Source organism: Periplaneta americana, chromosome 5 (assembly GCF_040183065.1).
Source record: "Periplaneta americana isolate PAMFEO1 chromosome 5, P.americana_PAMFEO1_priV1, whole genome shotgun sequence".
Taxonomy (NCBI): domain Eukaryota; kingdom Metazoa; phylum Arthropoda; class Insecta; order Blattodea; family Blattidae; genus Periplaneta; species Periplaneta americana.
Genome location: NC_091121.1, coordinates 193,384,160 through 193,406,473, shown reverse-complemented (window position 1 = coordinate 193,406,473; position 22,314 = coordinate 193,384,160). Strand labels below are relative to the sequence as shown.

Sequence of the window (22,314 nt, the reverse complement as noted above, 5' to 3'; positions counted from 1 at the left end):
AAGTGCATCTTTTTATCTTTTATAAAAGATCTGCCTAGCTTGAAACCAATATGGCACAACGTAAATATTGTTGGACTGTTACTACGACCAAAATGCTCATAATGAGAATGTGAAGCAAATTAAATTTTATAAAACACAAAACACGGACTACAAAAACGGAAATAAAAGTTGAGAGGTGTACATAAAAATAAGATACTATATAACCGTTGAACAAGATGCACAAGTCTGAACAAACTGAAAATTTATCTTCATCCATTCTCAAATAAATTATGTAACTTTTCAAGTCCTCGCATTGCAGATCTTTTTTGTTTTTTTGTTTGCTTTTTTTTACTTAACTTTTGATGGATAGATACGGTACTTTTCTTGTCACATCTTGCGCAATCCATGGTTTAACTCACAGCGTTTCCTTTTCTGTTGCTTTGTCAGCAATAACTTATGCCTATTATAATATTTTGAATTAATTGTAGCTGAAGAAGCACAGTACTGTTTATCATTCATTTCTGCATTCCTGTGATTAAAAGAAAATTATTTCATTTAACTATAAATGAAGGCTGACAATATTCTTGTTCCTTAATTTTAAGTTCCACCTTTTATCACAGATCTTCGATAAAATCTTTTATCACATTCCTTGTCAAAGAACTTTCATGGTGAATACCAGCCTAAAGCACACACTGATTACTTGTTATTGCAGGCCTAAAACAAACGTATGACAACTATTTCCATATCATATACTACATACATTTCTGCTTCAAAATTGCTCAAAACAAATTTAATTAGAAAATTCAGAATTCTTTATTGAACACCTAGTATTTCTCTTGCATAAAATAGAATTGTTCTCTTTCCTGTTCATAAATTTGAACTGTATGTTAGGCCGTAAAAAATTCAATAGGCCTACTAGTTAGTATGAACCTATAAACCATATTCAAAGTTATGCAAATCTAGTCTTTCAGGTAAAGCTCCTTGTAAAGCAGATTTGAATAATTTCAAGAGAAAAATTGTTCCGGGGCCGGGTATCGACCCCGGGACCTCTGGTTGAACGTGCCAGGCTCTATCAACTCAGCTACCCAGGAACTCCCTTGAAATTATTCAAATCTGCTTCACAGGGAGCTTTACCTGAAAGACTAAATTTGCATAATATAACCGTCACTGTGTACGTTAACAGAAAACCACAATTCCAAGTCACACAGAGATTGTGTGCACTCGATGTGGGTCTCTGGCGTTTAGTCAGCCCACGTGAGTTGTGTGGATATAAAGGGAAAAGTTGAGACGGTGTCGGTGTCGGGTGGAGTTCCCGGGTAGCTCAGTTGGTAGAGCGCTGGTACGTTCAACCAGAGGTCCCGGGATCGATACTCGGCCCCGGAACAATTTTTCCCTTGAAATTATTCATATTCAAAGTTATTTTGTATCAGATTATTATTAAATCCGTCTACTCTAATATTAACATTACGAACTATATGAATAGCAAAACCTCTCAAGCCATTTAATTCAACTCCAGACACTCTATCGTTACAGTTCGACCAACACAAATACAAGCAATCAAAAGGGTTAGAAATTAACATGCAAATCATTTGCAAGTCTGTAGTAACAAATGAACGTCGGTAAGGTCATCACAACAACATTCCATCTATAGTTCATAATTATTCAGTGCCGACTTCTATAATTACTGGACGGAAATTAAATCCTAGGTGAGAAACAGTATACAAAGAAAACACTTTTTAGCAGCCCTGTGCTCCTGGAAGAGATTACAGAAATTCTATCTTTAGAGTTTTAACCTTTTAAACAGGATTAAACGTACTACGAATATTCTGATTTTTTTTTTCGTGAATAATTACCGCTTCCGGTATATACATACTAGGCTGTTTCCTTTATTTCCTTGGAGACCGAAACTTTACTTTGGACACATTTTAATGACGTCAAGATATAAGAATTTTGTGTTTCGCCGTTATCTTAACAATAAAATTATTTGATGAAAGATGAGTAGAACGGAGAAAAATTCTTCAATATTAAAAAATGTTTATTGCAATTAGACAACATGCAGACAGTGCACACTGTTGCCGAATCACTGTGGACAATTCCGCGACAATCAACAAAGCACTCCATAATTAAATGCATTGGTGACTCTTTGTAAATATATAGGCCTAATGTTGGGGCGTTATGATGGATGAAAGTGAGATTAAAAGAACACATAATCAAAAAACTAAACTGCATTATCATCTACTTAGCACGTGCGTAAAATTTTAACAGTTGTCAGGAGAAGGCTAACTAATTATTGGTTCCATTTCTCACGTAATTTTTATATTTCTTGGAAATTGTTATTTTTAACAGAGAAATATTGAAGTTTTATAATAAATCGGGCAAGACAAGGAAAGATGTTAATATGCATTTAAATATGCAAAATAAAGTTGGCTTCATTCGAATGCAAAAACCATGATCAACAAAGATCCACTTTTACTTTTTCAATATGATAAATCAACAAAAACATGCAATTGCATGACGATTCGCGGACTAATAATGACAATATTTTGTATACAAATTTGTAGTAACTATAATATGAATATAATTATAGTCTATGGGTGCTATCCATAGACATTTCGCAGCACGCGCTACGAGCGTACTAAGCTAGCCCCGGCTATCCACTGGTTACTTGTACAGAATTTAAATCATATCCTATCGCTAACACTGGTTTATGAATACGAAAAACGCTGATCATCCACCGAAAGCCCGCGCTAAAAATGTCTATGAATACGGCCCTATAAGATTAGTTCTTGCCAGTTTATGAGAAGCTGCTTATTGATCCATTGTTTGTTATTGCATCACTGTATCTAATAGAAAGAAAACTCAAGTCACAGATGCTTGTAACTCACGGGGCTCTGTTGCCATGTGTTCCTTACTTTTATCTTGTATACAGTATATTTAATTAAATACAATGGGTAATGAAGACAACACAGCTTTGATGAGCTCAACTTGTTTGTAGTACGGAGCATTTTGTTTGTACTATCTGCAGCCTCAACTTGATAACAAACATACAGCTTTAACCTTCCTATAACGAGACAACAGCAGTATAAATACGATGACAAACTTCTACAGTTGTACAGTTACGGATATTTTTGAGTGGATTTTACGATGTTAATCCATTATCGTCAGCATGGTACCTAACATTGCAGCCACAATTTGCATCATCAGTTTGTAAACTGAAAACAAAATCATACTCCTAGATAATAATATTACAGTATAATGGGTCATACATAAATAGCGTCCACACCTGTGGAGTAACGGTCAGTGCGTCTGACCGCGAAACCAGGTGGCCCGGGTTCGAATCCCGGTCGGGGCAAGGGGCAGGGCATGGTTGTGCCCCACGGTCAGGTAAGATGCAGCAGATAAAAAAGGGTCCCTGTTTTGTGGGCATAGTTGCGCCCCGTTCCCATCAGGTAGAGAAAAGGGGTTTGGCATAGTTGCGCCCCGATGAAATAGGTAGAGAAAAATACATTAGGGGAACTCGAGCCTCGTAATCAATCAATCTTATTGATTTCTTATTCGATTTAGTATTCATTATCGATACCGCTAAAATGAACACCATGAAGTTGGCAGTACTTTATTAGCTGACATATTCAAATGAGTGAGCCGTTGGAATATGGGGCCTTAACAATCTTGACATTTTATTAGTGATTTTCACACCGTCTGTGGCGTATAGTGAGGTTAATTTAAAATGAATGTTAAGTTTAGTGAAAAGGGTAAAGAGTTAATAATTCACAATGGTTCTAAGTTTCGATTTTCGAAACTCTGTACCGTAGGGTTAAGATATCGGTGTACAAACAAAAAATGCAGTTCATTGCGTGTGATCGATAAAAAAAGTGTTATTTTAAATAGCAAAATTGATCATATGCTACCTGATTTCAGTGCAGCTACAACTATAATATTTTTAAGTAGGCCTAATTTATTTATTTTATGACAATCACTTTCGTGTGTACTATGCCCATCGGGGCGCAACTATGCCATGTCCATTCTGCTACCTCATTTCTTCGGGGCGCAACTATGCCATGTCCATTCTGTTACCTGATTTCTTCGGGGCGCAACTATGCCATGTCCATTCTGCTACCTGATTTCTTCGGGGCGCAACTATGCCATGTCCATTCTGCTACCTGACTTCTTCGGGGCGCAACTATGCCATGTCCATTCTGCTACCTGATTTCTTCGGGGCGCAACTATGCCATGTCCATTCTGCTACCTGACTTCTTCGGGGCGCAACTATGCCATGTCCATTCTGCTACCTGATTTCTTCGGGGCGCAACTATGGCATACCGGGGGCAAGTTACCTGGTTGAGGTTTTTTTCAGGGATTTTCCCTCAACCCAATACGAGCAAATGCTGGGTAACTTTCGGTGCTGGACCCCGGACTCATTTCACCGGCATTATCACCTTCATTTCATTCAGACGCTAAATAACCTAGATGTTGATGCAGCGTCGTAAAATAACCCAATAAAATAAATAAATAAATAAATAGCAATCACTAAAGGCCCATTCACAATGAAAGTTAAACATAACCGTAACATAAACACAGAAGTTTTCGGCCAGGTTACCAAATGGGATCATTCACAATGATTCACATAAACACTGACATTAACATTACCGTAAGACGTTAACATGAAAGTTTGCAAACTCCAAGCTTTCATGCTTTTTTGAAAAAACTCATTTTTCAATTAACACTGAACTTAACGGAACCAATATGCCTTTGAAATTTCATGCTTATGCTTACGTGATTTGCAAACAGAACACAATCGTGGAGCGCTGAAGTATACGACAGAATATGAGGAAATGGCGTCGTTGTTAAGTTTCCATGGTTACCAAATATGTTTGCTGTTATGTTTATGTTCCCATCGTGAATGATGGAACGACTTCTTGATTTTACCATAACGTTTACATTCTTAAGTTAACGCTTACGTTATGTTTAATTTTCATTGTGAATGAGCCTTAACTTCACTTTAATTTCCTAGACAAGGTAATTCAAATATTATTTTTAAATGAAATACCTATGTCATTTCAATATTACAATTACTAGTGTTACTGAATTCCTATCACGAATTTGCGATATTAATTGAAGCTGTTGAGTATCTTAAGAATGATAGCCTAAATGAAATCGACGAAATGATATTATCTGTAAAGAGATTCGATATTAGATTAGATTAAGGTGCATTAGACAATCTATTCATTTCATTTTCTGGAGACGTGAAGTAGGCCTACTTAGCGATATATGGCTATGTAACTCTGACGTTACGCCCGGTGGAAATTGATTTTCAGGCAACGAGTTATCTCAGACGGTAGCGTTTGAGGTCCTGGGTTCAAACCCCGTCACCGACTGGGGTTTTTCATGGTTTCCCTCAGTCACAAAGGCAAACGCCGGATCGGAAATTTACATGCCATGATTCATCACCGCCTCAGTCACCAATATCATAAACGTTAATCAAAAATCTATGATCGGTTACATCAACACAAGCCATCTACAACACAATAGAAACAGAAACTCAACAAATTTTGAGAACGGCTTACTGGTATACCCAGATCCTAAACACGCGATATGACTACAGATATTAAAGCATGTAAACTTACAAAAAGAATTGATTTTAAAATCAAATGACGCTGAAAATAATAATAATTATGTATTCATGGTAAATGTTAAAATTGTGAAGCACATTAAAGTATCGAAAAATGGTCTCATAGTTTAGTTATGACCCAATTAAATTAAATCAAATCAGCTACATTGTGAAAAAGTAGATACATAATTTTTAGTAGGTTATTTTACGACACTTTATCAACAGCTTAGGTTATTTAGCATCTGAATGAGATGAAGGTGATAATGCCGATGAAATGAGTCCGGGGTCCAGCACCAAAAGTTACCCAGCATTTGCTCATATTGGGTTGAGGGAAAAACCCCGGAAAAAACCTCAACCAGGTAACTTGCCCGACTGGGAATAGAACCCGGGCCACCTGGTTTCGCGGCCAGACGTGCTAGCCGTTACTCCACAGGTGTGGACGATACATAAATTACTTCAAAGCTAGACTCATTATTTATCTGAATAACTGTCACCATAGACTGTTTAAAAATTCGCCTCAATTTACAATTACACCAATACCAGATAAATTAATTTTTGCGAACACGAATAAAAATTTTGATTTTCATTTTACCGTTATAAATTACATGAATACAGTTAACTCCAGAAATGTGTGCGTACATTAAGATCTTTAATTTATACTAAATACGCGGTAGTCTGAATATATGCTACACTATAATAATCTGCTTCAGTGTTTGCTCGGCTAAATTTTACAAAATTATAATCTTAACGTACAGCGATTACAGGCAAAATAGCCGCATACTAGCCATACCAACACATAAGACATCATCGTATTCATCATCATACACAATCTCGCTCTCGCGCTTGTGGAATACCCTACCCAGTGACATCAGAGACTGTCGGAATTTAGTAGCGTTCAAAAGCAAACTTCTTACTAGGGCTAGGATTTTGTTGAAATTGCATATTTTTTCTAGTAAGCCAGGAACATAGCTGCTTTAGTATTTATATGTTTGGTGATAAACTGAGTGTTTTAAAACATATTTGTTACGGCATTTTTTTTTGCATTTTTTTTACCTCTTACAACTCATAAGAGCATTTTTTGTTTTATTCGGTCATTTTTGGGATATTTTCATTTAATTTTAATCATAATCCCCATTGAATGAATGTTAGCCATGATGTCCCATGTTGGGCACAGGCCTCCTGTGATGGGGTTAGAACCCCCTCGACAGGGATGGCTCAAGTGTACTCGCTTGGGGAGCCATTCCAGGCGAGCTTGTCGTGTATACTACTTTTGTGACATGGTTCATAACCCTGTTCATAACTAGTCTCAGCACTCTGTTCTTTGTTCATATTTTTTTCTTGCACTACACACATACTGACACTGGCACTTTGACAAACACTGATTGCTATTTCACTATTTACCTGACACTTTCTCAACACTGACTTATTATTAATGTAAAATATTATTTATTTCCTTTAATATTTTCTCTACATTTTTTTTTCAATTAATACCCATTATTTCGTAAATTATTTTAATAGTTTTTCTACACAAATATTGCCATTTTAACGTAGTACACCCCCACATAATGGATCAGTCCAACCACCCCTTCGATATAGACTCCTCTATACCTGCTAGTTCCGGATAAGAGTGGCCTTGTGGTGGACTGCATGGAACTACATCAGGTGAAATAATTAATTAAAGTGTCGTACTTAGAACAAATTATGTAAAATTAAATAAACTTGAATGTTGGTAGCCTACAGGTCTAAATATTAATATTACTACTAAGCCAATTATGTAAGATCAATTTTTAGGGCATTTTTGAAAGATTTTTAGATCATAAATACATTGTTTTTAGGACATTTTTTCATGATTTATAGGTCACCAAAATCCTAGCCCTACTATTAAGCATTTTCTTACTGCTTAGAGTAGGTTTAATTTTTACTCATTGAATAAAAAATGTTCTCTCTTCTTAACTTTTACAATCAGTTAATTTTTTAGTACTCTGATTTTTATTGTATTTGTAAATTTAATATTAATTGTAATTATAATTATAATTGTATTCTTAATATTGTAGTTGTAATACCCTGCTAGAGGGGAAGAGAAGGCCTGAAGGTCTTATCTGTATCAGATTAAATCTATACTAATAATAAATCTGTAGCCGAAATTTTTTGGTAATTTTTTATTTTCGAAAAATAATTGGTTTTTAACATGTATAATTAACCATCCTGAAACCGAAAATAGCTTTTTTGAAATTTTTCTTTGTATGTCTGTCTGTCTGGATGTTTGTTACCTTTTCACGCGATAATGGCTGAACCGATTAATATGAAAATTGGAATATAAATTAAGCTCGTTGTAACTTAGATTTTAGGCTATATGGCATTCATAATACTTTATTTAAAAGGGGGGTTATAAGGGGGCCTGAATTAAATAAACAGCAATATCTCGCTTATTATTGATTTTAATGAAAAATGTTTGGCCTACATAACAAAAGTTTCTTTAAAAATAATTTCCGATAAGTTTTATTCTATACAAAATTTCGATATGACTGATATTTAATAAGATAAATGAGTTTTAAAATTACAATAACAACGCCATCTAAGGCGCTGTACTGAAATAAAAACAAATTACTTCGTCTATAAGGGACCTTGGACAACAACAAACGAAAGCTATTAAACATACCCTACAGAGAATGTTTCTGTGTTTGTATGAAGTAATATCGGAAGCTAATTAATTGTTTAATTATTATTTCACCATTGGAAAGTGTAGTTTCTCTAGATGGACATAATTCTACAATGTTATTACAGTAACTTCTGAAACATATAGCAAGTAATATACAGTATACACATTAAAACTAAATGATATGTCAATCTTCATTAAACTATGGATGCATGTAATAACAATTAAGAAACATATTAAAGGAATTGTCATTGCACCAAATGATTGCTCTCTGGACCAAAATGACCGCATTTTAGTTATTTAAATACAATTTAAATTAAGTAACATATTAAACGATTTATCCTTCTATCAAACACGAATGTTCCCTGGATCATACGTCCTATTTTAATTATGTAATTACTTTACATTTATTTCTAACAGGTGCAGCGGAGCGCACGGGTACGGCTAGTAAGTAAATAAATACATAAATAAATTTGCCACAAATATTTACGTCATTAAAATACCAAGAGCGGTATATAGGTTCTCAAAGAAGACGACAAGCATACTGTTATCTATATACATGCACAAAGGACATTCTGCACAAATTCAGATTTTTGTAACTGTATGTGCTAAATTTTAGTTTATTAATAATTCCACACTAGAACACTGCAGATGGCATGCTGCAAACAAGACACCATGCCACACAGCAGGCTTAGAAATGTGTGGACCCATACCTATAGATTCAATATAGAATTCCCACAAACCTTTGAACTTGCACAGGTTTTCTTCGTAACCGTGTTGAGATTTGTCAAATGCAGATCCATCGTTGAGAGCTTCTGCTGGATCGAAGCCAAGACGATCTTTATAATATGCCTGCGTCGACATGGTGGTTGCAGGCAAATAGTACTACAGAGACCTTACTATTGCCTGTTATCTTGGACTTGCATGAGTAAAATCACTTCAGTTCAGTCGCACAGCACTACACAGGCAAGACCACTGCCTGAATAAAGAATCACTTGTCTTTCTTGAGGAATGTTCGAAAAAGATACTCTAAATGAATCACTCGGATACTGGGAATTAACACTTTCCTTATCAGGGTGTATTACATCACCTAGTTCTAGGAATACTCAGCAGCGGTTAGGGGGGACCAGCACCTATGCCACTGTGTGTTTCTTCGTCTGGTGAGGCTATCTGTAGCTAAGTCGATAGATACACTGGCACTTTACACTTTTGAGTGGTGCATACCTTATCATGTTCTGGTTTTTCTTCGATGTGGGCGCACACCACCTAACCTCCACTCACACAAGACATAACTGGTCCCTTGTGTCTTTCTGTAGGTGGAGCAACTTCGTTCCTAGGAGTTGCCTTGCAGCCTACCTACTCGGCTTTTCCTTCCTCTCGCCTCTCTACTGTAAAACTGACCCAATGTATGAGTTTGTGATTTGCTTGTCACCTTAAAAGGTGGTCACTATTCTTTGACCCTTTCTGGAGACTCCAGCCTCCAGCATCTTGCGACGTCACTGAGGGGGAAAACTGCGATATGCTTTGTAGTGGGGATGAGGGGAGGGAGGCCTTTGAGTAGGTTTAGCTAAGGGGCGTAGCAGTTCAACAACTTTCTTTAAAATAAAAACAGAAAACGGGGGCGAGGTTAAATTTATATTGTTGCTTTTCGTTAATACCTACACCCAAGAATATATTTCGTATACAACCCTGACAACCTTCACACTACATGACTGAAGCTTCAGTTGAACCGGGTGTCTCTTGGTGAAGACACGGCGCACCGGCATATCTGCAGCTCACAACAATAAACACAAAGTTCTAGTTAACTGAGGGCCAGGAGCGGCTCATATCCACCGTTTATCCACTTCTCACCTGTCCTGTATTAACAATGGCACATTGCATACACAATAACACACGAACAAACGTCAATCAAGACACACGCGCAATATTTCACTTACGGAATGATTGAAGTTTTTCATACTTGAGCTTATATTACTATTCTAATCGCCAACTGCCTACGTGTACCCGACTTTCTTCCCCAGCCCACTCACGGCAAGCCAGCATACACACGTTCACCGGTCAGTTCCACAGACAACCGGTAGAGGAAGCCTGATGTCAAACATCGTGAGCGACACAGATACTCCACTAACACACATCTAAGAAAAGCAAGCTGGTGAGAGAAATAAAACTCAACAAAAAACTATCAACAAGAACGACGAATTATCTACGGCCGGGTAAAAAAACAAGTGACTTCTGATAACAAATAAAACACTGCTTGTGTGCGCACATTTATAACGTTCATTTCTCAAACATTACAGCGATAAACAACGCCCTCTACACTGTAAACATGCCACTTCAATCGTAAAAAACAAATAAAAACAGGATTGATTTAAACTGTCTTGCATACAATGATTATCTCCTCAAAAGTAGAGTAGCATGACCATGAATTTACAACACGTCACATTTAATTTATTTACAATAACAGTATTGTAGTCTACGATAATATTCCAAAACTTATAGCAATATTAGATTCTTGTAATATATTCGTATTTGTACGGTTATGAAGAAATAGTTATGTGATAAAATATGAAATGCACTTCTTCCGTAAGCTGAACAACTGAACACTTACAATTAAACTGAAAATAAAATGTGCACTGTATTTTTAAGCGTAGCACAATATAAAAATACAAAATAATAATAATATATAATTTATTTTCAAAAAATCTTCTGCCCAGCCATCCTGGGTTGCCAAGAACACAGAATCGGACCTCATCTCATCTCACTACATCTCACCCAAAAAAAAAAAAAAAAAAAAAAAAAAAAAAAAAAAAGTACAAAATTGTAAAAATTGTAGAAAATTACTAAATTGTAAAACTATAAAAAATTGTAAAAATTTAATTGTAATATTGTAAAATGTTGACATGTTCCACATCTTAAAGCTTCATTGCTCATTTAAGATCTATGGAATAAAATAAATGAATGAATGTATACAAGGATTATAACTGATTACAGTAAGTAGATGGGTCAAATTTACGTGAATATAGAACATAAATTTTTGAAATAATACAAATTATACATATATTTCTTACAATCACCCACTAATGAAAAAGGGGGAAGGAGGAACTATAGTCTTCAGTTTAAATGGGTTTTCAGGATTGTCACATACCCTTCAATGGTTGAAGTGATTATTTTAGAATGATGTCATGGATTCCAATTTTTTTTTTTTAGTGTTAATTGTGGGATGGTACTCCTCATTCCGATCATTAAACCTGTACACTTCCCAGGTGCCTTCCATCTGGTATTTTTCTCGAAAACACGGAACAGGAGGCTCATAAATTTGTTTTTCTTTGTTGACCTCAGCTGGTTGAGTCTGGCTCATCTCAAATCTAACATTTTGGGCCCAGGATAATAATAATAATAATAATTATTATTATTATTATTATTATTATTATTATTACTTATAAATGGCTTTTAAGGAACCCGCAGGTTCATTGCCGACCTCATATAAGCCCGCCATCGGTCCCTATCCTGTGCAAGATTAATCCAGTCTCTGTCATCATATCCTACCTCCCTCAAATCCATTTTAAAATTATCCTTCCATCTACGTCTCGGCCTCCCCAAAGGTCTTTTTCCCTTCGGTCTCCCAACTAACACTCTATATGCATTTCTGGATTCGCCCACACGTGCTTTGCCCATCTCAAACGTCTGTATTTAAAGTTCCTAGTAATCATTTTTATTATTATTACTAGCCGTACCCGTGCGCTCCGCTGCACCCGATAGAAATAAATATAAAGTAATTACATAATTAAAATAGGACATTTGATCCAGGGAACATTCGTGTTTGATAGAAGGATAAATCGTTTATTACAGTATGTTATTTAATTTAAATTGTATTAAAAAATTAAATTTCGATCATTTAGATCCAGAGACCATTCATTTGGTCATAAAAATTATTTTAGGAAATACAGGAAACGAATGTACAGAATAGCCTATCAAGTTTTCTGTGCATAAGAAGCTATTTTAATCTTACCTGTCCTCGATTCACTCAGGAGTTACTGTAATAACATTATAGCATTATGTCCATCTAGAGAAACTACACTTTCCTATGGTGAATTAATAATTAATTATACAAATCGGTTAATTTAGCTTCCGATATTACTTCATACAAACACAGAAACATTCTCTGTAGGCTACCGTATGTTTCACAGCTTTCGATTGTTGTTGTCCAAGGCCACTTATAGACGAAGTCATTTGTTTTTTATTTCATTACACTGCCTTAGATGGCGTTGTTATTGTAATTTTGAAACTCATTTATCGCATTAAATATCAGTCCTATCAAAATTTTGCATAGAATAAAACTTATCGGAAATTATTTTTCAAGAAACTTTTGTCATGTAATATTTTTCATGAAAATTAATAATAAGGGAGATATTTCTATTTATTTAATTCAAGCCCCCTTATAAACCCCCTTTTAAATATAATATTTTGAATGCCATATAGCCTAAATTCTAAGTTACAACGAACTTAATTTATATTCCAATTTTCATATAAATCCGTTCAGCCATTATCGCGTGAAAAGCTAACATACAGATAGACAGACAGACAGACAGACAGACATACAAACAAACATTTAAAAAAAAGCGATTTTCGGTTTCAGGGCGGTTAATTATATATGTTAGGACCAATTATTTTTGGAAAATCGAAAATTACCAGAAAAATTTCGGCTACAGATTTATTATTAGTACAGATTATTATTATTATTATTATTATTATTATTATTATTATTATTATTATTATTATTATTATTATTATTATATATCCTCCTTATAAAATTGCCTCTTTTAATAACTTCATGCTTAAATAATCTTCCAATTATTTACTCAAATCTTGAAAATGAATGCACTGAATCTGAAGCTGAGAGGAGGAAAAAATTTTAGATGATAATAATAAGGCTTGTTGATAGTAATATTCACAATGTTGTGAATCTGGAATTGTATTTACTGTCAGAACCGTATGGAGTGAATCTTCTGACTCAATATCGTGTGACTGAAATTAAAACTTATTGACCACTACTTGAGAAGCGAAGTTCATAATACCGCACTGCGGTTAGGAGTGGAGAGGAGAGCAGCAAATCCATCGCAGTTAGCTGGCAATGTGGGATCTTCTACCCACAATAAATCCTAAACATCATTAATTTCTCATACCTGCTACAAGGCCTTACCCTAGCAACAAAAAGGCTTATAACCTATTAAGAGATATCTCGTTATGGAAAACGAAAGGTCAAATAACTACAAGAACCTTGTAAGTGTTCGTTTACCTAACCTGTTTCAATCAGCCCACATACTCACAGTCTATTGTTATAAAATCCATAATAATCTTGAACTACACAATGGGTTTTATATAAGAATTTCCATAACGTCTAGGGGATTATTCTAAGTGCATATATGAACTTTCTTGCACATGACTCTGGACTATAGATAGGGTTGCCACTATTTGATGAATAATATAAAGGACACTAGACTAAAAATAAAGGACATTTCACAGAAATCAGGTACAGGTCTGAAAAAAACTTAATAGTAATATGCGTTACAAGAGCGGTATGTTGAAGTTTTCATGTTCGAGGAAAAGTTTGAAAAAGCGAAACGTAGTTGAGCTTTTTTAATTTCCGAGAATTGAAAGAAAACATACTGCTCGTGTATCGTACATTATTTTGTGCGAAGATCGTTTATTACATACCTGAAAGAGGAATTTCTGATTAGTTGCAATGAAATCTCCATCTTGGTTTCTGTTCAATGACGGCAAATTCGCAAAACAAAAATATCTATCTTCAACATTGTTGCTTTAAAATGTTTTCTGTGTTTACTATACTCCAGCAGGCCGTGATATACGTCTGTCTTTTTTTCCCCCAGTCTATGATGAGTCAGGAATCTTGTAGATTTTTTCACGGCTTCCATAATGTTACTTGCATCACGAATGCAGTAACTTTAGTGGAGTTGTAGAGTTTACTTAATTTTTGCAAATATTAAAAAACAATAATTAACAGTGCAATTTAGGTGAAATTGCAGTGGTAAGTTTCCAATTCATAATTGTTACTACATTGAATGTCTCTAAAAATAATATGTTAAAAGCCTAAAGCAGTAAAATCAATATGTCACTTACGCGGTAAGAAGAGGAAAATTGTTATGTGTGTTAGGTTGGGAATACTGAATGTGGAATTTTAGACTTTCCACAGATTGGTTTTGTGCGGAAACCAAGCAAATACGCACGATCTCGCACTAAAATAGTAATTAACTCCTGTTTTTCATTAATATTGTACTACTAAATAATATGCTACTGGAGCTAAATGACATTTGTGAGCAGTATGGGATGAAGATAAATGAAATAAGACAAAGAGCATAATCATAGGAAGAAAAATACAGAAGATAAACTTGCGAATTCTAAATGAGGCAGTAGAGCAAATAGACAGCTTCAAATAGGCCTACTTGGGATGTGCTATAAGCAGTAACATGAGCTGCTGACAGGAATTCAAAGGAAGATAGTAATGTCCAAGGAAGCTCTTAATAGAAAAAAGAGTAACTTCTGCGGACCTCTGGAAAAAGAACTAAAGAGGCTAGTGAAGTGCTTTGTATGGAGTAGAAACATGAACATTACGACGAAGTGAAGAGAAGCGAATAGAAGCATTTGAAATGTGGATATGGAGAAGAGTGGAACGTGTGAAGTGGACAGACAGAATAAGAAATGAAGCTGTGTTGGAAAGAGTGGATGAAGAAAGAATAATGCAGAAACTGATCAGAAAGAGGAAAAGGAATTGGTTGGGTCACTGGCTGAGAAGAAACTCCTATTGAAGGATACACTGGAAGGAATGGTGAACGGGAGAAGAGTTCGGGGTAGAAGAAGATATCAGATCATGGACAACATTAAGATATATGGATCATATGAGGAAACAAAGAGGAAGGAAGAAAATAGGAAAGACTGGAGAATGCTGGGTTTGCAGTGAAAGACTTGCTCTTGGGCAGAACACTAAATGATGGATGACTATTATATTATTATTATTATTATTATTATTATTATTATTATTATTATTAGTAGTAGTAGTAGTAGTAGTAGTAATGGTAATGGTGGTGGTGGTGGTGGTGGTAGTAGTAGTGGTAGTAGTAGTAGTGAATTAATTTACTTGCAAGTAAAAATATTTATAATAATTATCTCAGGTATGTTTTAATTCCACGGTCCATGAACAAAAAACTAGATAAATTAATTTTTTCCAGGTGCACTTGGAATTTGGCTTAGCTCCTTTTAAAGCGGTTAATTCAGCACAGAAAAAAACAACAAAAGCAAAAACGTCTTTCTTCTTTACACTCCGGGTACTCTCACTACTTACTACTTCCGGACTGAAAAGACGGAAATAACCAATGTGACGAACAATCGATACAAGTCTATACGTCGATAGGTCGATCAGAGAGTAGGTCTATACTATAATATGAACACTGAATTCAGATACCTGCTATAGGTTGAATCAGGTCAGTCTTCTGGTTTGAATATTCAGACAATTAAGGACTCAGACAACAAAAATTAAAGAAAAAAATAACTGTCGATACTTTACGGGACAAGGACTCATAATACGGGACGCGTAATTTCTACATGAAATAAGGAACAAGTGACAACCTTATCTACAGAGTGTTAAAAAAAAAAGTATCCAATATTTTAGGAGGTGATAGTATGCATCAAAACAAGAAAAAGATGTCTAATAAACATGGGTCCTACAACACATACTTTCTGAGATCTGTACACTTGTTCATAGGAGGTGTTCAATGTGACGTCCATTTATGGCAATGCATTTGTCTGCTCTAAAATACAGCAGACTACCAGATAATCATACCGTAGTTGACACCCCAGGTATGGAATAATGTTACGTCGTAAGGAATACTGAAAACAAAAGTCAGGTTGCGGATATGAGCAGGGGTTAAGGAGAGATGATGTTGTGAATTTTCGTAATCAGCATGTGTGGGCCGATGAAAATCCCCATGGAGCTGAAGGAACAAGGCATCAGCACATATTCTCAATCAGCGTATGGGCAGGCGTTCTTGGCGATAGATTAATAGGGCCATATGTGCTACAACAGAGATTAACTGGGGCTTGTTATCAGGACTTTCTTATTAACGTATTACCTCTGGATTTATCGGGGAAGCCCCACACCTTGGCCTGCTCGTTCCCCAGACCTAAATCCCCTAGACTTTTGGCTATGGGGACTCATGAAGAAATTGGTCTACGCCACTCCAATCAACAATCAGACTTACGTTTTACTACAATTTAAGTATGATTTCTAAACCTCACTAGCATTTTAGACCTTTCCGATATTAACCCTTGTATACAATGATTGTATTGTCTTGATTTTTGTAATACGCAATAATCGTATACGAAACACGGAACGTGTTTGCTTCGGCGTGTGTCAAATTCGCTTCCGCTGCCTGTACTTTAAACACGTCAACTACATTCTGTACGGCGTCGTATGTTCACCTTCAAACTAATACAAATATAGGCTAAGTTACCGATGTCACGGCTCTAGTGATCTTATTTCATGTTGTCCAGATGTTGTGTGACTATACCTGGAATTACCAGCTGAAACTAAAATGGAAATTCACGAAATATGGATTTACACCCTTGTGATTTAAATTAGGGGCGTGACAGGCCTACTCGTACCAAGAATATTTCTACATCTGAACTACTTACTGTAGGTCTGCAACGTCTGTACTTGTAGACAATGTAGCCACATATGTAAGATATATAACGTATTATTTTAGCTTCTCCGAAATTCATAATATAAACATACACAATTAATTAATGAGAAGAAGTATTGTAGTGGTGGTGGTGGTGACGATGACAAAAGGTGATGTAGTGTCACACACTATTCTTGTGAGAAATAAATACATGTGGCGACACAATGAAGTTTGTAAATGATTGGCAGATTATGTCAGCCTTCCAACGTTCGTGACATAAGAAAGGGTATTACCAAATACCTTGTTCTAAAGCCAATTGTTTCAGTGATTCATCACACAACTATTTTTATGACAAACAGATCCACACTACTGATAGCACAGTAATACAACTGCTAATAAGTCAGCCGGATATTGTACTGCATAACTTGGATATGAAATCATATCAACCCTTTCATATCGATGTGCCGACAGTACCTGGCGCCTAAGAACACTGACAAATGACACGAATATCAAAATCTTTTCCTGTGTATAATGTGAAGCAAGAGTGGAGTATTAGAATTGCAATTGCAATTGAGTGTATTGGTTACATATCATGAAGGTTAGCAAGAACTTGTAAAAACTACCGGAAAGAAAATGTAATGGAGCCTGCAAGCCAGTAACATTTGAAAGTGCTCATATCCAACGAAAAGTTGAAAAAGAAAATCTGACGATGCGCTCCTGAGGAAGCTGGTTATAACTCGAACCTCAGAGCACAGTCGACAGATTATCTCGTCCAGAATAAAAGCAGGGTAATGACGATGTCGATGATAATAATTATGATGATTACGATAACAACAGTAATAGCTTCTTTTGCTGTTGTTTAAGTGATAGCGATTTCGGTTACAAATTTAGCCAACCAGGGTTCCCTTTCCGGCAGGTAAATGGAGATTATCTTTTTCTTAAGGGGTTAGGTACAGCTTACAGCAGTAAAATTTTGGAAATTTTCAACATTTTTTTCCTCCATTACTGTATCTTGTACAATAATGAAAATTAGTACAGGGACATCATTTTATTTTTACTTCAATTTTTATTGTACCTGAGTTTTTGAATGTACTTCACTCCCACCCCTTCTACTAATGAAGTTCAATCGTCCTCCACACAGATCCAAGACCGCATATACAGTCATAGTAGTCTTACGGTCATAGTAAACAGGACGTTTCAAAAATTTGTTCGCGTTTTCCAGTGACGAAAGAGCTTTCAATATTGAATCATTTTCGCACAGGTACTGTCGTCCATTTGCCTACGTCGTATCCCGGTTTCCCCCACCAGCTTTTATTCGCCAGCTAGCGGCTGGGCTGTCTTAGCTCTTTTCTGAGAACATTAATTTCCGTTAGAAATTGGACGTCTACGTAATATTATACAACTGTTTAAAATATCTTAAATAAAAGGACCTCGTTAAGTAATTAACTGTCACATGATTTCCTCCCTTTCTACGACCCTACGACATAACCACTTGGACGGACAGTAGATAGCATGTCTGAGTAATTTTATCTTTTCGGATCGGGCAGAAGTGAAGATTGAATTTACAGTACGTAAGGTATTCTTTTATAGAGTAGGTTCAGAATTATTTCAACATGAGTTACTAGTACGAAGAACGAAACTGGTAATTGGGATTAGGTACAATAGTCTATAATATGCACATTAGAACTGAAGCCTGCATCGAAATGAACGGCCACCATTTTAAAAAAAATATGTTTAAATATCCATATTATGATTATTTCTCAATTTAACTTCATTCTCTATATTGTACGCTAATGTGCTGTAGACAGTATAATATACATTGCATAATGAATACGTCCACATGGACAGCTCAGTTCGTGAGTAAAAACACTCATTGTTAATACTTACTGTATTTTGATTAAACAAAAACCTAATGAAAATGATCAAACTCAAAAGCGCGATATTCCCTAGTTTACGTAAATGGATGAACTATTTTTCTTCCCTCCTATATCTAGTAAAGTGATTTGTTTATATATTACGCCAGTATCATCGAACGCCAGTCGTGGAAGGAGGTAGCAAACGGCGTTGATCCAGAGGTATAGGCAAGTTAATATTAAAAATGTTAGTAAAAATAAAATGATGTCCTTGTATATGTAAAACACTGTCTTTTGCTATATGAAAAAAATATATATTTTGTACGATTTAATTCCCCCCTCCCCCCCAGTTCACTGTGCAGTGATGAAGCGTTTCCCACATAACTAAAAAACTATCCAACATTCTGTGACGAAATTTTGTGTGTGTATTTATGCATGTCATATCTACAATATGATGCAAGATCACTTCTCTGCCTTTCATAGATTGTCTGATAAAAAATAAATTCATTTAAAATGGTCAAATATCAGTATTTTCTTATAACACAAAATAAAAAGAAATATTATTTATTAAGGAATGTAGTTGAAATAGCATGATATTGTAAACATGAGTTTCAGCTCTCAGACATGTAGAGTTTAGTTTTAATACAATTAATTTTTTATTTGTCCTATATAAAATATATTAAAATTTACACAATGTTGTGGCCTAATTTTTCTATTTTGAAAGAAATGGGCATTATTGTAGTCTATGTTCTGCATAAACTGATGTTAAATCAGTGTACAAAATTTCAGAATTATATCTCTACTGTTTGTGGAATTATGAAATAATATGTGTGACAATTTTTAACTTTTGGAAAATTTAATTTAAAGTAAAAAGTGAGTTTCTTAAAAATATTATTAGTAACCTTTTTATACTTTTATCATATATTTAAGTTCTAATAAGTCTTGTTGTGGTACCTTGTAATTTTTGTCCAATTCTTATAAAATTTTATAAATTTAGATCCTGCATTTTCTGATAGTTTTTGTGGTCGTTCACGTACATATACCCTTGACACGAGCCATTACTACTTTAGAACATTCCAATACTCTCGTATTGATGTGGGTCGTCTTGGTAACGGATATTGTGGTAACTGCAGCTTACTATATTTATCATTCTGTAAAATATTTCGATAATTTCTAAACTTTCTTTAACATCCAGTCACAATTAGTCATAAGAACTTCTTGATTCGTAATCATCATGACGTGTAGAAGTGCCGCAAGCTTGATCTTACTCCTATTAAGCAGATCCGGTTTCGAATACCACTGACTGTGCGTTGCAATCGTCGTACATGGAGTTGCACAAGTGCGGACTGTCACATTCTTCTCTGTTCCTGGTATTTCATCGATCTGGAAGATGTTTTGTCTTCGGTCCAGCAATTTCTTTCTTTTTATCCAACGTTTTCCCTTTCTCTATTCTTTGTTTATTTCTTCGTTCACTTTTCCCTCCTTTCCTTGTTTGACTCTCTTTAATGTTCTTCTCTTCTTCCTTTCCTTGTTTCATTTTCCCTTCCTTTTCTTCTCCATTCCCTGTTCCATTATTCTTTCTTCCACTATTTCGTTCTTTTTCTCTTTTTATACCTTTATGTTTCTGTCTCATTTCTTGTTTAGGGCTATTTCCTTACTTCTTTCTTTCTTTCTCAATCGATATTCTACTGTTATCCGATGTCAGAGGTTTCCTTTTTAACGTGAAACCATAGCGACTGGTGAAACGTTTACGCTCAACTGTCAAATGAATACACGTTACGAAAATTTCAAGATCTGACCACAGTATAAAGAAGATACAGTAAGGTCAACTAGCCCATTTCGTGGGAACAAATTCTGAGTGCGCATGTCACGAAACCGGGTGTATTATCTGGAACCTCCACCAGATGGTTCTCCATCTACGACAGGCTGGCATAATTTAATATTAACTGAAAAGATTTATTACTCATCTTTTAACAATATGAAAGACATGAGGCAAAGGAATGGCAACATAATCATAATAATAATTACTTCCGTATATAAACATCATGAAAATATTTACTAATTGACGCTAATTTTAAAGTCACTGGTAGATGCTTATGTTGGTAACGTAATATTCAATCATTAGCTACATAGATCATGACATTCGTTTCGATGAAGTTACGTCAACAATGGATATAATAAAATTTTGTTGACTAGCTAATAGCATTATATGGGAAGAAATGCAATGGATATGAAGAAACAGAATAAAACGGTAAGCACTTCGCTAATAGTATGTTTTACTTCAATCATAAACACTGCAATTTTATATGTATTTTGAAAAGAAAAAGTGAATTTTCATTAGACCTACATAATAAGACACAAACATCACTACAGAACAAAGGGATAATTACAACAGTTAATACAAAGTTTCATCTGAAAGTTTAGCATGTCTGAACAGCTGATCGCTAAAATCAGCTGTTAGCGCTGCCGATACTAGCGACATGGTTGGATTCATTGAGAACTACACCTCCCTAAGTTTGATTTTAGTACCAACAACATCAAAGGTGCCGACAAGAGTTGTCTCTACTGTATCTTCTTCATACTGTGATCCGACGTCATTTATTTAGCAATGGATCGGACTCTTACATTGTTACGATGTTTCCTACAAGGATAGACTTAATTACTTTCTTACACGAATTATGCCCGGTTTCTGGTACACCTCAGTTAACTGTCAGTCACTTAACTGCACTTATAAATTTGACTGCACTGATAACTTTCATGAGTTTCCGAAAAGTTAAATGTAGATTTATCAGATCTTGTAACAGTTGAGGTAACTTCAAGTTCAGTATCTCTTGTTATCCATAGATGTCTCCAATAGTATTTTGTTAGCGATTTTTTTGGTTATTTATAGTTATTTTTATTTGCAGAAGTTTTCAGTAATAATATGACAGTCAGCTCTGTACTAGTAGAAGCAGGCTTTTTAATTAAGGAACCGTGTGATAAACGATAGTGTACAGGTGCACTTCCATTTTAGTCGTAATATGATTAAAAAGACAATAATTGTTGTTATTTGGCGTGATCATCGAGGTAAATAATGCTAGTGGAGAGAGGGTTAGATGTAATTTCTGCTACAAAACTGCAACCCCAGTCAGATGTAGTGACTATGGCAGCCATATTGTTATTGTAAAAAAAATGTTCTACTTTCTATGACATATTAGGATAATAATGTGTGTTTGTAAAAACAATTTCGAATATCTTAAGCTTAATTTTCTTCATAAACTTCAGATTCTATGTCGTCAGTCAAGGAATATTTTATTCTTGGGTGTTCTACCAATCCCAATGGTATTTCGGTCTCCGAAAAGTCCATTTGAACACATGAAAGCTTTTATATGGACAAATGTAACATATTATGAAAGTAGAACATTTAATGTAAGTTACGTAAACAAAACGCCAATTTTCTTAATGTGTGTTTGTAAAAACAATTTCGAATATCTTAAGCTTAATTTTCTTCATAAACTTCAGATTCTATGTCGTCAGTCAAGGAAT

General features: G+C 35.2%; 1 protein-coding gene across 6 annotated transcripts in view; it reads right to left on the bottom strand.

Moving 5' to 3' along the window:
• The window catches only part of LOC138700385 (uncharacterized), a 690,392-nt gene that overhangs the window by 270,236 nt on the left and 397,842 nt on the right, over window positions 1–22,314 (bottom strand). For 2 of the 6 annotated variants that reach the window (XM_069826979.1, XM_069826980.1), the window contains exon 1: window positions 8,957–10,359. The exons of 2 other annotated variants lie outside the window; for them this stretch is intronic. In XM_069826979.1, coding sequence (XP_069683080.1) covers window positions 8,957–9,107 — 151 coding nt within the window. In that variant the 5' untranslated portion in view covers window positions 9,108–10,359. Of the gene's footprint in view, window positions 1–8,956; window positions 10,360–22,314 lie in introns of those variants that run through there. 2 more of the 6 variants (XM_069826981.1, XM_069826982.1) reach the window with 2 other exon arrangements.